The following is a 16,850-nucleotide window of genomic DNA, read 5'->3' as shown; positions in this document are numbered from 1 at the left end:
TGAAACAGTTATTCAAGCTCTGTAGAGCAACTCAAGACCTCAAAGCATCTATGCCATACAAAAATATTACTGTGAAGAATGGACCTTCCATCAGCACAAACAAACATCCCACTGCCTGGCAAACATCCTAGCTCTTACCTCAACTGATGCTCCCTGAGATGAGACAGTATGTCCATTCCATGAAGATAGTAATAGATAATATTTAATTCCTGAAAATAAACAATAAAAAATGAGTAAATTTTGAGGAAGTCTTTTGTAAGGGGCAGCATGCCATTCTAAGAACTAGAAAGGAGGAGATCTCTGAACACTGCAGCATTGCAAAGGTATGAGACTGAAACCTGTTGAGGAAATACTCTGTTAAAACACACTTATGCATCTGGAGGTTTCCTTCCTTTTACCTATGATGCCTTCCCCTATTTAACTTCCAGAACTGGATTAGGGAAACGTGGTTTTAAATCACAAACTGAGCAAGGAAACTCAGTAAATTAGTCACCTTCTCTCAGCCTCACAGGATAAAAGGGTGAAAATAAACTGTGAATTCTACTCCTTGAGAAAGGATATACAGTGTTTATAAATATAACTTAGCAATGGTAGCTAAATGCAAAACAGGGAACCCTTCCAGACAACAGACAAACAGAAAAACCAGTTCAATTTTTAAAGTCAGTTTCTTACCAATGCTTAGGTTGCTACTGGCCAAACAAGATTAAAAAGCACTGTGAAGCAACACTGTGAAACTCTGACCCACTGTCTTCTTAAATGCTCCCTAAACCCATTACACCTCTTTCAACACAGCTGCGCTCTGAAAGGCAGCAACAAAGGACAGTGGAAATCTCACACATGAAGGGATGAACAGGCAACCTGCTGAAGTGTCAGTCCTACACGTCACAGTCAGTGTGCAGCAAAACAACCAGGCTGTTTGTCAAAAACTTAAATGTATGTAAGTAAAAATATAATCCCTTATGAAATCACAGTTGAAAGGGGGGAGGCTCAATTTCATGATATTAACATTTTACAAACTTTTAGTCATATCACAGACTAAATAATAAAAGATTACACGAAGCTATAAGGAATGCAATAATGCTTCACAATTCATAAAGCTGAGTCAGGATCTGATCACCATGTAAAAGTTACTGCTTAAAATGCTATTTATCTGACAGGGAACTCATTAGCCAAAATTATTCAGAGTGCCAGTGGCAACTAGCTAAAGACCTACTCTCATATACAGATCCTTTCAGGATCAACTGTCAACATTATATTCCTATCTAGAAATGCTGCTCCACTGGGAAGACATGCACTTAAATAAAGTGCATTAGCAAATATTCTCCTGTAATTAGCACATGAAGAAAAATCGACATGTTTCAATAAATACACTTCAAGTCCAGCCAAAGCACAAATGTCCATGGCTTGCCTTGATGCCATACAATAATTAAGAACTGTATAGGTTCTACTCTAAGCAAGCCAGCCAGTCTGCTTTCAACTTTCAGGATACCTGCCTATCCTTTAAGACCTGTCTGTCCTTTAAGATCTGCCGTATTAGCTATCCTGCCATCCCTCCTGCATCCAAACAATGTTTTCCAGGGAAGCACAAGAGGATTTTCTTGTCATCTGTCCCTGGTTTGTAGGGCTGATTGTTGTGAGTGATCTGTCTTTAACTTTGTATTTACTCAAGATTTTTATTTGGACAGAATTTAATAAGCAATTACTATCTGGTTAACTTTTGTTGAATGTGTCTGCCCGGGCATCCTGTTCCTGGTTGATTTTATTGATAGATTGACCATCTGGTTTTGCTGCTGTTATTTAAACAGACAGATAGCCAGCCACCTTAGGCACTTTTTAAAGTGTAAAACCAGAAAAAAAATCACATAAAAATGAAATCTTGCACAGAAGCAGTTCAGCTGAGATAAACCTACGATACAAATGTGTGCTTGTCTGTTTAATAACTGGTGTTTTAAATGACACTTTTCTCAGAAGCATTTTGGTTACTAGAAATTCTCAGCCAAAGACCTGGCTGGCTAGTTCAAAATCAGAGTGTGAAATTCAGTCCTACCACTCACCACTTCTTCAGCCACACTGCCTCCTTAAGGTTGCCAGTTCACAAGACCACAGTGAATCATAGTAGAAACCACAACTGTCAGACATTCTTTAATAGTCTAGATTCTAGATACAGCAAACAGCATAGTTGTCCTGATCTTCCTATCAATAATTCACTATTTTGCTTGTGTAAATGTAGCCCTGTCTATATTTTTGCAACAGCCCCGCTGGTATCTCAAACTTCACTTTCAGTGTGCCTCCATTACACTGTATAATGTATTTCCTACTTAATGTATCATGTACTTCAGACATGAATGCATTTACATACAAGAAATTTCCATTGGTTTCAGAAAAAAATGATCTTTCCAATTAAACATGCTTAGGGATAGCTTAAGAAAATGTTTGCAATTCCAGAACACCAAATTATGGTGCTAGCACTGTATCACAAATAAGTATGCTATAAAAACTAAATTTGATAACTGATAAAAAGACTGAGTCTGAATCTCCTCTCTCCAGTGAACTCACTACCTTAAGTTAAAAGCTTACCCTTCTCTTATCCACAACTTTAAAAAATCTTGCTGAGCTGAGGCTTGCTGAGATAACAGATACAATTGCTCAGAAATATTCTAAAAGTACTACATCAATATTAATAAATATTGATAAACACCTTACCTCTCTTGAGGTAAATATGCACAGATAACAGTGAATGTCTGTGCATGTTATGCACAGATAACAGTGAATATCTGTGCATAACTATAAGTTGTATATGCAACTCTGTATGTGTGCTTTAACTCTGAATTTCTGTTTTATTTTATGGGATAAATAACCCAGAGTTAACTCAGTAAGTTGCCAGGGATTATTGACAGCTTAATTCTGGCTTGTTTAACTGATACTTCCCAAATTTGCACATCATGAAACACAGCCTCTTCCTTGGTTGCTGATTAAACACAAAAAGATGTTACATACTCTTCTCATGTGTGTATTTCCTGAATTAAACAATCCAAGGAATGGTGCTGTGATGTGCAAACTGGAACTATGCCTCTTTCTCTGCACAATGTAAATTATCTAAAATATTACAAAGTGCCACAAGCCCATGTGATTTCCCACTCCCCCCCCCAAAAAATCATGCGTGTGAAGCTTTTAAAAATTCAGAAAAGGGTAAAAGTAACAATATTCATGTTCATGGGACACTCATCTGTAAGCACCCAATTAGTCACTTATGCAATTTAGCACTCAGGTTGATTGACTGATTGCTTAGTTGCCAAGTCATGCCCAGCCCTTCACAACCCCATGGACAGCATTCCTCCAGGTTCTCCTGTCCTCCACCATCCCCTGGAGACCACCCAGGCCCACACCCACCACCCCAGTCACCTCATCTAGCCATCTCAACCTCTGTCGTCCCCATTCCCCTTTTGCCTTCAATCATTCCCAGCATTAGGGTCTTCTCCAATGAGTCCTTCCTGCTCATTAGGTGGCCAAAATATTTAAGTTTCATCTTCAGTATCTGCCTTTCTAAAGAACAGTCAGGGTTGATTTCTTTAAGATTATCTGATTTGATTTCTTTGCAACTTTTGTCGGCAGGTTGATGTTTTTGGTTTTTAGCATGCTATTTAGATTTGCCATAGCTTTCCTCCCAAGGAACAAGCGTCTTTTAATTTCTTGGCTGCAGTCACCTTCTGCAGTGATCTTGGAGCCCAAGAAAATAAAATCTGTCACTACTTCCATTTCTTCCCCATTTATTTGCCAGGAAACAATAGGACCAGATGCCATCATCTTAGTTTTCTTAATGTTGAGTTTCAAGCCAACCTTTGCACTCTCCTCTTTCACCCTCATCAAGAGGCTCTTTAGTTCCTCTTCATTTTCTGCTATTAGAGTGGTATACTCTGCATATCTGAGGTTGTTGGTATTTCTTCCGGAAATCTTAATTCAGCTTGCAATTCATCTAGCCCAGCCTTTCGTATGATACTCTCTGCATATAAGTTAAATAGGTAGGGCGACAATATACAGCCCTGAGTACTCCTTTCCCAAGTTTGAATCAATCAGTAATTGCATGTCCAGTTCTCACGGTCGCTTCTTGACCCACACAGAGGTTTCTCAAGAGACAAATAAGAGAGTCTTGTACTCCCATCTCTTTAAGAACTTGTCACAAATTATTGTGATCCACACAATCAAAGGTTTTAGCACAGTCAATGAAGCAGGAGTAGATGCTTTTCTGAAATTTATATTTTACCACTTATTTATTGGATAATTTTTAAAAAGTATCCATTACCACAATATTGTGCTACAACAGCACTACAGCAGCTGCTCAATGTCAGCCATTAAGTCACTATGATTGTTTTAAAAAACTACTGAATTTCTGGCACTTCCACTCAATTGACTTAGAATGGGAACTGCAGTTTGTGTGGGCCATCTAGTGGGAAGGCAAAGTAACCACATGTAATGTTGAAAAGTTATAATCAACTCTGATAACCACAAAATGAAAGCTGAGGGACATTTCTTCACATACATACAGAGGACGGGGACAAGGAACATCTTAGAAATGGCAACAATCAATTACCTTTTAGGGGGGAAATACAATATCAAGCATGTGGCAGTGCAGACTTTTTTTAACCCTAATAAATTCTGTCTATCCACCATAGGTTCACTCAATCCTAAACAGGATCACAGAAATTGAATGGGTTCAAATATCACAACACTTACTGTGGCTTTGGGCAAGTCATTGGGCTGACTGAGGTTGCCACTCCAACCACAAAATCAGCATTAGGTCTGAGTTCATTGAGACCTGTATTTGACTGAAGCTTCATAGGATTGCACTGACAGAATAATCCAGGTGGCAAAAATCCTCCTGTAGTGAGGAAGCCAGATGTGGTTTTCCCCAAACACACCATGCAGATAATGTTAACATATACTGGGGCCTACAATTTTGAGTTGACCAAGTCAAAAATGGTAGTCACTAGCCACCCTCTCCACAACCCCAACATCTCCTGCCATCTTTTTCCAATAGAAAGGCTGACCAAAGAGTAGCACTACTCCATGGGAGCTGTTCTACCCCATTGGAAGGGAAAGAACTTCCCATTGTGGTTGCTCTTTATGGCTGTATTGCTTCAACCAGTCATTAACCATACAGCAATACTGAGAAAACTTTTAGATTACCAACTTAAATCTTTTTAAATTGATCCAAAACTATACTGGTTTTTATCTCCTTTAACAGTACTCTTCAAATGCTTAGAACATTCTCTTCATATAGAAAGAAGAATGAGGAATGGCAGGCATGGGAGATTCAAGCACAACAAAAAAGTACAAGGAAAGTACAGTGGTACCTCAGCTCACAAATGCCTCAGTTCACGACCAAATTGAGTCACGAACAGAAATTGCAGGAAAAGATTGCCTCAGGTTGAGAACTCCGCATCGGGTGACAAGTGCGATCACGGTCGTGCTCGGGGAGGGGGAGGGGGGAATGGCCGCGATTGTGCTGGGGAGGGAAGATGGCTGCGAGCGTGCCAGTGTTCCCTGCTCAAGTGCAAGTGTGCCTGTCTATGGCCATGGTCGTGCTTGTGCGATTGCAGTTGTGCTTGGGGTGAGAGGGGGGAGATGGCCGTGATTGTGTCCACGGGGAGAAGATGGCCGTGATTGCGCCCATGTTGCCTGCCCGAGCGCAACCGCGATCGCACCCATCTATGGCCACGATCGTGGTTGCACTCGTGCAGGGAGGACGGCTGTGATTGTGGTCGTGCTGGGGGCAAGGGGGAGAAGGCCACAATCTTTGTTGTTCATTGTCACTTTGCATCAAATTCTTGTGATAAAAAAAAATAGTTACAGAACGGATTAACCTTATTTACATTGAACCTTATGGGGAAATTTGACTTGGCTCACGAACAACTTGGGTCGCGACCAGAGTCATGGAATGGATTAAGTTCATGAGCCAAGGTACCACTGTAACTTGTAAGCATTCTTTTGCTGCTTCTGTTTACATTATTCTTCAATACTACCATTCACATATCGACTCAGTTCACATGATTAAAAAACACATGCTTAATAAACCATGGGCTGTCTCTGAGCACACGGGAGCAAACTGAGTTGGTTCAATACTGCTTGCTGGTGCTGCTTTACTAAACAACTATAATATGCTACTGGGTTAAATTCTGGCCTGATTCTCCCTCAGCAATCCAGAGTTCTGGGAATGGACATCACAAGTAAATGCCTGGGTCATTAACCAAATGCAGCAGCAGGAGCATGCAGTCAGAACTCAGCACATTTGCTCCCAACCTCTCATAAAGAGCACTCTGAATTTGTAGCAAACAATATGCTGCTTAAGTGGCTAGATCAGCCCATTATTTATGTCAAAACCTATGCATCTCTGTATTGTGCCTGTGGTTGTTGCTTTTACAACTGTAATAATTTAACTTGCCTGTTCTAAGGGTTTTTCAATATACTGAGTTTGATCTTAACTTTTGGTGAATCACATAGCCCATGCAGCCCATACATCTCCAAAATCTCATATTGCTTCTATCCATACTTTTTTACTTCAAATCTGTTAGGCTACCATGCTGTACTTTTGCTTTTACCACCCTCCAACCATGTACCTCATAAAGGAAGGGGGTGCTGACTTCCTTTTAAAGAGTAGAAAAGGGACATTGCTACTGCTAAGAGACTCAGTCAATGTGGGGAACAGGCCTAATATACCTCAGGTAAGTAAGCTACACTGGCATTATAACACTTGACTCAGTTTATGTCAGTGGTATGCATCCAAAATGGTCCTTCTTGCGCCATTTCTGCCATTTTATTCTGTATTTCTTCATGCCAGTTGTATCAGAATCTTTGCATATATTACACTTTTTCCAAGATACATATACTAGTTTGTGCTAAACTTCTGGCACCGTTTTGGGGAAAAGATTAATGCCTTTTGACAAAACTACAGCAACTCTAAATTGTTAAGTCCAATCAGGCTTCGGCTGCTTTCCCATCTCACTTGGCCCAACACAGCCCCTTCACTCTCTCTGACTTGCCCTACAAACTGGAGATAAAATCAAAAGTTGCTTCCCCAAAACACGCACATGCCTATTCAGCAATAAATCAAATTATCCCCAATGGCACTTACTCAGAAATAAATAACACTGCCGTTAATAATACTATATACATATCTCAAATACAAATAAAATCTTCAATAGTGCTTTCTCGGAAGTAACTTGCATTCTTTTCAATGATGTTTAGCTGTGAGAAAGTTACACAATGTTGCAAGAAGGGGCTACTCATGCTTTCAGGAATATGAATGGGAATGGTGATGCCAGGCTCACTGGCTTCACCCAAGAACAGCAGCAAGCAGCACCACAGCCTCCCAATCCTCTATTTCCCACCCATGGTGTGGGTGTGTGTGGGTGTGGGTGTGTTTGGTTGGGGTGACAGGGCAAGAGGCACAATCAATATTTCCCACTTTAAAAAAAAAAGTTTCCACTGATTTGGTCCTCCACTGATTTGCTCATAGCTTAATGGATGTTTTCTTTAAAAAAAAAACCCAACAACACATTTTAAAGGGGCCATGTCTCTGTTTGTTTCACCTTTCTATTTCTCCAGCAATGGCATTTTTGCATTACAGATCATGTTTTCAACACAGTGGAAACTAAGTTGTATTCATCAGCATAAGCCCTGACTGTGATAAAAGCATTTTGCACCATTCTTCTGATGAACAGAAGGAGTTCTTATGCATGTCCCTCCAGTCACACAAAAGATTCCTCTTAAGTCTCTTTCACCAGTAGGCTGTACCATCACATTAAGATTATTATACATCTTATTAACAGCAGAGTCTTCAGGCCCAGTAATAACATTACTAGTATATTTACCCACTAAAAACTAAATTGCTATTTTTTCTCTTCCTATTAGCATATATATATTGCATACATGTTCTATTATTTTTGTTGCTTTACACAAACCTATGGGTTGTCCCTTCAATTATTGTAAACCCCAAACTTGGAGACTTACTAGCATCCTAGACAGAATACAAATTGTGACAGAGGCGATGGACAGCTGTCTGTTAGAAATGCTTTAACTCTAAGGCGATCATTAATTGATAAGGGGTTGGATCCAATGGCCTTATATTGCCAGCCCTGCATTTTTCACTAGACTTTTTAACACTGAAATGTGACTGCCATTTTAATGCCCATTCTCTCAATTCAAAGATATTCTTTTGAGGCTCTTCAGAATCCTCTTTTCTTTTAACCTATAATAATTGTTATTAACAAACATGGCTACACCAGTACTCACATCTGACTCCAGATCTTATACAGAAAAGTAAAAAAGCACTGGTCCCCGTTGAGGACCCCACTATTTATATCCCTCCATTCCAAGAACTATCCATTTACCCCTACTCTCTGCTTCCTGTTCTTTGATCAATTTCCAATCCCTAAGATGATCTCCTCTCCATGACTGCTTTGCCTGCCAAGGAATCTCTAGGAAGGGACTTTGTCAAAAAGTTTGTGCAAGCTCTAGTAAACAATGCCTAGCAACTTAACTCTCTTGATAAGCTTCATTGTTTTTCATTTCTTCCCCCGAATTTGCACTAGGAATGTTCTTGCACCACCACTGAAGAACTCTTTTTTGCATGTGGTCTGCAAGTGGTCATGAGCAGGCTAATTAGGAATTTACTTTGTGGCACATCATGATTATTGTTTATAATGCTGGAGTGTGATACATCTCTCCATTTGTATCCCTCAGTACATTTCTTCTGTAAGCCAGAAGAAATTCTCTTAGCACATTCTGTGTGGTATGCTATACGACAGCAACATTGCTTCTTTTTTTAATCATATCCATATTTTAGGAGTTTATTGAAAGCAGTCCACTTGTTCTTTAGATATGTCACATGTTCACACTATGCTAGAGGTCTTTCTAGTATTAAGTCATTCTCAAGCATAGTGTTTGAAGATAATTTTCACTGGCACACAGAAGACTTTAAGAAGGTTAAAAAAAAATCTTCCTTGCACACTTGCCACTAGATAGCTATACTCTGTATATATTTTTTTTCCTTTTGGGGGGTCTTATATATTAAAACGGAACAATTTTAGGTGAAGACCACTTATCATACACATGATGTTCCTATCCGCTTCTGATTCTAAAAACAACAGCTTCAGGATTTCCATTTTGCTATGCTTTGCTTCTAGCTTTAAAGTTCATGGCAAGTGCTGCACTCACCTGACAGATCAGGTTCATTAAGTTCATCGTTTAAGTATTTTCTTGCACACAGTCCTACCTAAGAAAATGCAGGTGACTTCAGAGGCTATCAGAGCAACATAACAAAGATTTATTGGCCATCTGAAACCCTATCTAAAAAAGGCTGGGTAGCCTGGTGTTCTTCAGAAGTTCTCAAATAAAACACCCACAAGCCCAAGCCAGCACTGCCAATGGTCAGAAACTGTACTCGGGTCACATCCAACTCAGTCTACTATAATGTGTTCTTTGTGAAGCTGCCCTTGAAGAACTGAAAACTACGAGAGTCTCAATTTTATCATTTCTTGCTCCGAAGGAAAGCGCTCTGACTTTGTTTCATCTTGTTCATCTTTCAGTCATTCCAGGGTATTCACAAAGTTGTCTTCCAGCACCATGTTTTGACACATTGATTTTCTTCACTGTTCAGCGTTCACACCCATACTCAGTTAATGGAAATGTAAATGGGATGATCTTGCCCTTGTCTTCTTCCTTACATTCATTGATCTTTCCTAGATTCTTCACTGCTGTCCTTCAAAGTTTCAGTATTTCTTGAATATCTTTGCTGCAGTTTGTCTTTGAATTGATGGCTGATTGTGTAAAAACTTTCATACTTTCAATTACTTCATTGTCGACAGGAAAATTCTATAATTAATCTGTGGACATGATCTTTGTTTTCTTAATATTCAGTGGCAATCCTGCTTTTTCTTCATCTATTTTCATAAAGAGTCCATTCCACTAGCAATATATCATCTGCATATCTTAAATTATTGATATGGCTTCCAATGTTCCTGATTCCAATCCAGCTTTCCTTACAGTACATTCTGCAAACAGCTTGACCAGATAGGGAGATAAAATACACCCTTGTCTAACACCTACGCCAAAGAAAACCATTCTGCTTTTCCATATTCTGTCCTAACAGTAGCTGCTTCTTCACAATACAGGTTATGCATCAGGACAATCAAGTGCTGAGGCATCCCCATTTCTTTCATGATCACCCATAGCTTCTCCCAATCCATACAGTCGAGGTTTTGCTGTAGTCTATAAAGCATAAACTGATATTCTGCACTCCAGTAGCCAATGTATATGTGTGACATAATTTCAGGTACCTTGGGTGCCTTTGGGAATCTAGCTTAAACATCAAGCATTTCCCCTCCATATAGACTAATCTTCTTTGTTGCAACACCATGAGCATCACTTCATTTCAGTTGGCAATGAGTGCAATGGTCCTACGATTGCTGTATTTCCTTTGTCAGGGCTGGAATATATAATGAAAATTTCCAGTCTGTGGGCATTGTTTGGTTTTCCATAGTTGTTGATACATTCTTGCTAGAATTTGGACCAATTCAGTTTCTATATCTCTTAATAGTTCTATCAGTACTCCACCTACTTCAGGTGCCTTATTCCTTCCAAGTGCTTTCAGAGCAGCTTTCACTTTGCTTTCTAATACTGCAGACTCTTCCTCATAGGATTCCTCTTAGAAGGAACATGCCCTATCGATCTCTTTTGTATAGTTCTTTTTTATATTCTTTCCACCTTCTCTTTATTTTCACCTAGTTAGATGATTACCACCACATCATGCCTTGAGGCTACATTTGAATCAATCCAAAAAAAGAACCTGATCAATATTCACACTGTTATTTTACCCTTAGTCTGAACATGTCCCAAGATTTTAGACACACTAGGGAAAACTGAGCATCTAAAAATAGCATTTAAAACAAATGTTATTTTGTCATAAATTTGCTTACAGATATGCCTTCAGCATATTTCATTAGCAAGTTTTACAGGTGCCATTTAATTGCTTGTTGCTGCTGGTACTACATGTCAGGTATAAGCAATGTAAGATATAGAATACATCCTGCCCAAGGTTTTGCCTATGACCCTGACAGCCCTATGGTGCTAGGGCAACACATCAATTTACCTTTTTTCAGGTAAAACTACTAGAAGACTGAGGCAATTTTTTTACAGAATAAAAGTACTGAAAAGCTGTATACTGCATGTGTTGCTTTTTCTACTATTTGCAGTCCCTAGGAATCGCAATAATTTTTCACTGTAGGTCTGGGCACTGAGCAGAAATTGTACAACCAAATTCCTTTCAAAGTGGTTGAAAAACTGAAAACTGAGGAATGGATATATCCATCTTATATCAGAAGGAAACCTTTTAACAAAATGTTCTTGAGCTACAAACATGAAAAGGTAAACTAAATTCCAAAAGGCCTTCAGCCCAATTTCGGAACATAATATTCAAATAAGAGATATAAAGATAATCCCCTATTTCACTTGTGTACAGCAGATATGCACCAGATCAAAATATCTACAAATACAGTGCCAACTGTGCACTGATATGCATGAACGTCAATGCATGGAGATATCTAAGGAGCTCTCAGAATATGATTTTCAGTGGCTATAGAAAACAGACAAATTGTAGGGATGCATAGATCCTGAGACTTGAATAGCAAGTTAAGTAGCTGTGAAGAATATTAACCCTCATTCCCCTACTCACCCCCAGAAAAAACATAAAGGGAGTAAAAGAAGATGTGAAGCAAGGTTGTTTGCCAGGGCCATTCATGTTCTGTGTGTAGAAGGACAGATCTTTTCAAAGATTACTATTGCATTTGCTCTACCAGCAATTATCAAAGTCTTCAAGGATTCCATCCTTATCGCTCTTGAATTTGGCAAAGGGGAGTAGTTCTAATAGATTACGACTGTAGGTGAAAACTCACGTCTCATTTCAGTCATAAAGCAAATATCAAGAGAGAAATGGCCAGTCTGCACAATCAAATAAGCCACTGTGAGTCATCAGAACACCATGGCTTGCCGAGGTGGCCATTTTAAATCGGTGCTGCATGCTAGGTTAACAACAAGCCATGGATTATTTGAAGGTGTTGCTCCCTAAAACAAGCCACATCACCCATATCTAGAAATACAACAAGTCATGCCCAGCTGGACAATTAGAAAAATACCACCCCATGTGCTAAGCATTAAAATCAACCACCCATTATGGCTTATTTCAGTCATGCAAACTGAAGCCTCGCCATGGATTCTTTAATCCAGAGTGGGTTGCAGCAGCCATTTTGAGTATTCAACAGACAGCAATAGGTTGCCATGATAACAGCAATATTATCCAAATCTGAGCAGCAGGGTTTACTGGCAGGGTTAACTATCTTCTGATAATCCATGGTTTGTTATCTGAGGTTTATTTTACAATAATCCCTCCTCCTAGCAACTGAATATTCAAACTACCCTCTGACATTTGCCATTGCTGTGTTTGTGTGAACTGGCCCAATATTAAAGAGGTATGTAAAAAATACCCAGAATTTCTACTTAATGAAATGTTTTCAATGCTTTCCCCATTTCCTTAATTAAAAGAATCTGGAATCCATCTGATTTCCTGTTTCCTTAAGAGGCCCACTTGTAAAATTAATTCCTAACAAATCCTTTGCTGAAAGTAAACTAACTTCATGTAAGGGGGTGAATTTTCTTCAATAATTCAAGCCACCTCAGGGAGAATACTGCTAAGTTTTCCTAAACCTCTATGAGTGAGCTATATGTCCCTAGATATATAGAATATTAAGTATTCATTGACCACATATATTAAAAGCATTCAATGAAACCTTAAATCACGTGTCATATTTAAAGCATGCAGTTTATGGTAATGAACACACAGAATTTCAATAAAACAAAAACATTTGACAGAACAAAATAGAGAACCCAAACAGTAAGCTGAGGAAGCTGTGCTGGAATTCATTTTCACTCGTTCTTAATCTACTGCAGTGGCAGCTATTTATTTGATGAAACAAAATGAAATCAGACTTATGAACATAATAATAAAGGATCAACACTCCAGCTGAGGCATATAATATAAAAATAATGAATCTCAAGGGATTTACAAATTCTAACAAATGAAAGAAACACAAAAATCAAAACAATTAATGTCATCCACCTTTAGATCAAACATGAAACCTCTTGTTATCTGACAAGCATCAAAACAGTTTTGAAACATTTTTGTTACAGCCAAAGATTGGCCTTCTTCAGTGAACTAGTAATATCATTATAATCACATTTTCTCAACTTGGGCAATTTAGGAGGTGTATATTTTGTACTTTTGAACTCCAATCTATTCCAGTATAAATTTCTCTTTTACGGGTCTATGGTTAAACAAAGATCTTAACTGCTAGTTACTTTTGCCCTTAATATGGATCTGTCTGGTTTTTAAGTGATACATTTATTTTTGACTTTTCAGAATGTTTATGTTTTCTTAACTTTTAATTATTTTAAAAGCAATTTTAATCATCTTCAAAAGTATGACTGCTGAAGCAATCTCTTCTCTTGTAACTTTTGTATTCATTCATATTAATTTATCTTGTCTCACAGGTAAAACTTTCTTGTTAGGACAACCAATTGTAAATTGATAAGTTTGCCGAACAGACAGAAATTGATTGAGAGAGCTACCTAATGGAACTCCACATGCAAATGAAACATTAAAAGCATATTAAGAGCCTTGCTGGAGCAAATTAAAAGCCTATTCAATCTACCAACCTATGTACAGTGGCCAATCAAGTCTTTCTTGGAAACCCAGTACCAAAACATGAGACCAATAGCCCTTTCTTAGCCAATTTCTTCAGAAATTGGTTTCCAGAGTCATGCTGTTATAGATCCTGAAACTGACATCATGATTAACAGTCACTGATAGCCTTAACCTCCATACATTTGTCTAATCTCTTTTAAAGCTTCTCATGTTGGCAACCACAGCGAGAAGATATGTGGATGCTGTTACTGGTTTCTGGAAAATTGAAAATGGTTCAGGGAGAATAACAGATGGTGGCAGCATCTCCCTGCACCAACTCCAAAAATGTCTTTGCAAACAAGCCTTTAATAACTGTGACAACCTCTGGTACATTTTACCCTGGAATTTTCAGAAACAGTGCTCACCTCTCCCTACCCATCACATTAAATAGGATCCTGCCAAAAAAACAGCTAAATGAAGCCACACAAAACATCAAAAAAGTTCTTAAAAAAGCAAATTGCAGAAGTATCAGCATACTTTAAAAATGAAACAAAGGTTTCCCACTAAGGTATAGTTACTCAATAGTATAAACTACTGCCATTATTACAAGCTAGAAAAATGTGAAGGTAGCAGATAGCTCATACATGACAGGCTCCCAGGTAGGCATATGCCAGGAAATTTAAATGTATTAATATGCATAGTAAAAAATAGGATGGGTGCAAAGGTCCTGGGAACAACCACCTCCATTCATTGAAAACTTCTTCCATGAAGACTTTTCCCCTTATTCACTCAAAGCAGTATTTGGATCGAACACAACACATGGTATAGATTAGTATGACTGCTCAGTTTAAATGACAATATTCACCTAAGGCAACATGCAGTTAATGTTCTCTTGTTTTACTATAGTAACTACAGCTGTCAAAAAGCTTTATGATTATGTTTCTCGAAAAATCTTTACAATATTCAACAACAGGATAGAACTCACCAAACAATGAATACCTTGCTCAAAAATGACTGTGATGCTGTGATAAACTCGGCCCTCTCCCCTCTCACCCCTAGGCTCCAAAAGCTGATCTTTAGTGGCACTTCACAGCTACAAGACAAAGCAACGCTAAAGGTCATCTAATGAGTTTGGAAGCTTAGCCTGTGCTCATGTCAAGAAAGCTGAACCCAAACTAGGAACTTCTCCCCAAGATCCTTCCCTTTCAGTAACTCTGTGGGTTCCACCCACAGGTAAAAGGCCAGTCAACAAGACCTATGCAAGCCCTCTAACTGGGCAGCTTGTATCTCCCAATACCTCATCATGAGGTCAGGGACCATGTAAAGCAATGGCTCTCCCTCCTTCCTAACTATGACCTTGCCACATCCCTTCCAAAACTTTTCTGCATTCCTAGTTGGCCTCAGAACCTGTGACAGTGCCCTTGGGGCACTGGCTTCTCAGAACTCCCATCTCTACTTATTCATGTTATTCTTCTTCAGAATCCCAGTCATGATGCACCTGAGATACCTGCCAAGACTCGTGGTCAGCTTCACTCACTACACATACATAAGAAGCCATGCAAGGAAGTATGAGTTAGGAAGTTAATAAACTGTCTCTTCTAATCCTGAAAAACTTTTCCAGTTAAATGCAGGAGTTACTAACTTCACTAACTTCTTTTTGAGCAGTCTTAACAGACAGAAGTGTCCTTATGGAAGGGCTAAAAAAGAACTAAGAATAAAACTGAAAACTGTAGAAAAAGAACCAAATCAGGGCTGAAAATTCATTGCATCACTCAACTGATTTTGCTACTGCAGACTTTTAAGTGTCTACATTTTCCAGCACAGAAAACTGGTTCAGTGGTCCATCCTTATGCATTTAAGACCTATGATGCCTTTGGACTTCTGAAGTATAATGGATTGCAATAATTGCAAAAAGGTTGTTGTGGGGGTTTACCAATCAAAAATTGTTGGTACTGTTTCTCTGAGAACCACTGTCTATTATCTTCAATAAATCTTGGAAAACAGGAGAAGTGCCAGAATAATGGAAAAAGGCTAACAAATGAACCTGGGAACTACAGACCAGTTAGTCTCACAACAATCCCTGGAAAAATTCTGGAGAAAATTATTAAAAACTCAAAGAAAATGCCACAATTAATAAAAGCCAACATGGATTTATCAAGAATAAATCCTGCCAAACTAATTTAATTTCATTTTTTTACTGGATGACCTCCCAGATAGACAGCAGTAACACTGTAGACATAATCTACCTCAACTTTACCAAGCTTTTGACATAATGCCCCACAAAATCCTGATAAGCTAATTAGCAAACAGTGGACTAGATGGAAAAACTATTAGGTAGATCCAAAATTGGCTGTTAAATCAGATGTGAACAGTGTTCATCAGTGGTACCTTCTCAAGGACTCAGTCTTAGGCCCAGTGTTCTTCAACATCTTTATTAATTATTTAGATGAGAAAGTACAAGGAATGATAAACAGATTTGCAGACAAAACTGGGTGGAAAGCTAACACCCTGGAATACAGAATGAAGATCCGGGGAAATCTTGATAAACTTTAACACTGGGCTGAAAGCAACAAAATGAAATTCCCTAGGGTCAAATGCCAAAGTCTTCCTAGGAAAAGGAAACCAAATGCATTAATACGAGATGGGGACTATGTGGCTCAAAAGAACTCAAAAAGACCTCGGAGTAATTGTGGACAACAAGGTAAATATGAGCCAACAATGTGATGCGGATTCAGTTTGTTGCAAAGAGGAAGGTCAAGATCTCTTCTCATTGATACCAGGGTGTAGGACACAGAACAATCAACTCAAGTTGCAACCACCCAGATTCAGGCTAGAAACATTTCCTCACTATTAGAGCAATACAACTGTGGAAGCAGTTGCCTAGAGATATTGCAGGCTCTCACACACTAGAGACATTCAAGAAGAAACTAGAGAGTCATTTGAGTGGCATGGTGCAAATTGGTGACCTGCAATGGTAGGGGTTTGGACTTGATGGCCTTCTTGGCCCCTTCCAACTCTTCTATGGTTCCTTTATGCATATATTCACACAAATCCACATGTATGCATATGTGCATCCACTCCCGCTTGCATTATTGCTTTCTTTCCTGATCCTTTTTTC

The 16,850-nt window shown here is 38.8% G+C and overlaps 1 protein-coding gene across 6 annotated transcripts in view; it reads right to left on the bottom strand.

Moving 5' to 3' along the window:
* The window catches only part of RAPGEF6 (Rap guanine nucleotide exchange factor 6), a 176,861-nt gene that overhangs the window by 136,253 nt on the left and 23,758 nt on the right, over positions 1-16,850 (bottom strand). For all 6 annotated transcript variants that reach the window (XM_044454498.1, XM_044454502.1, XM_044454500.1 and 3 more), the window contains exon 2: positions 139-209. In XM_044454498.1, the coding sequence (XP_044310433.1) occupies positions 139-209 (71 nt within the window). The remainder of the gene's footprint in view (positions 1-138; positions 210-16,850) is intronic.

Source organism: Varanus komodoensis, unplaced genomic scaffold (genome assembly GCF_004798865.1).
Source record: "Varanus komodoensis strain SLA01 unplaced genomic scaffold, ASM479886v1 scaffold7_3, whole genome shotgun sequence".
NCBI classification, from domain to species: domain Eukaryota; kingdom Metazoa; phylum Chordata; class Lepidosauria; order Squamata; family Varanidae; genus Varanus; species Varanus komodoensis.
Note: the sequence above shows the minus strand (reverse complement) of the source record. Positions and strands in the feature narration are given on the sequence as shown.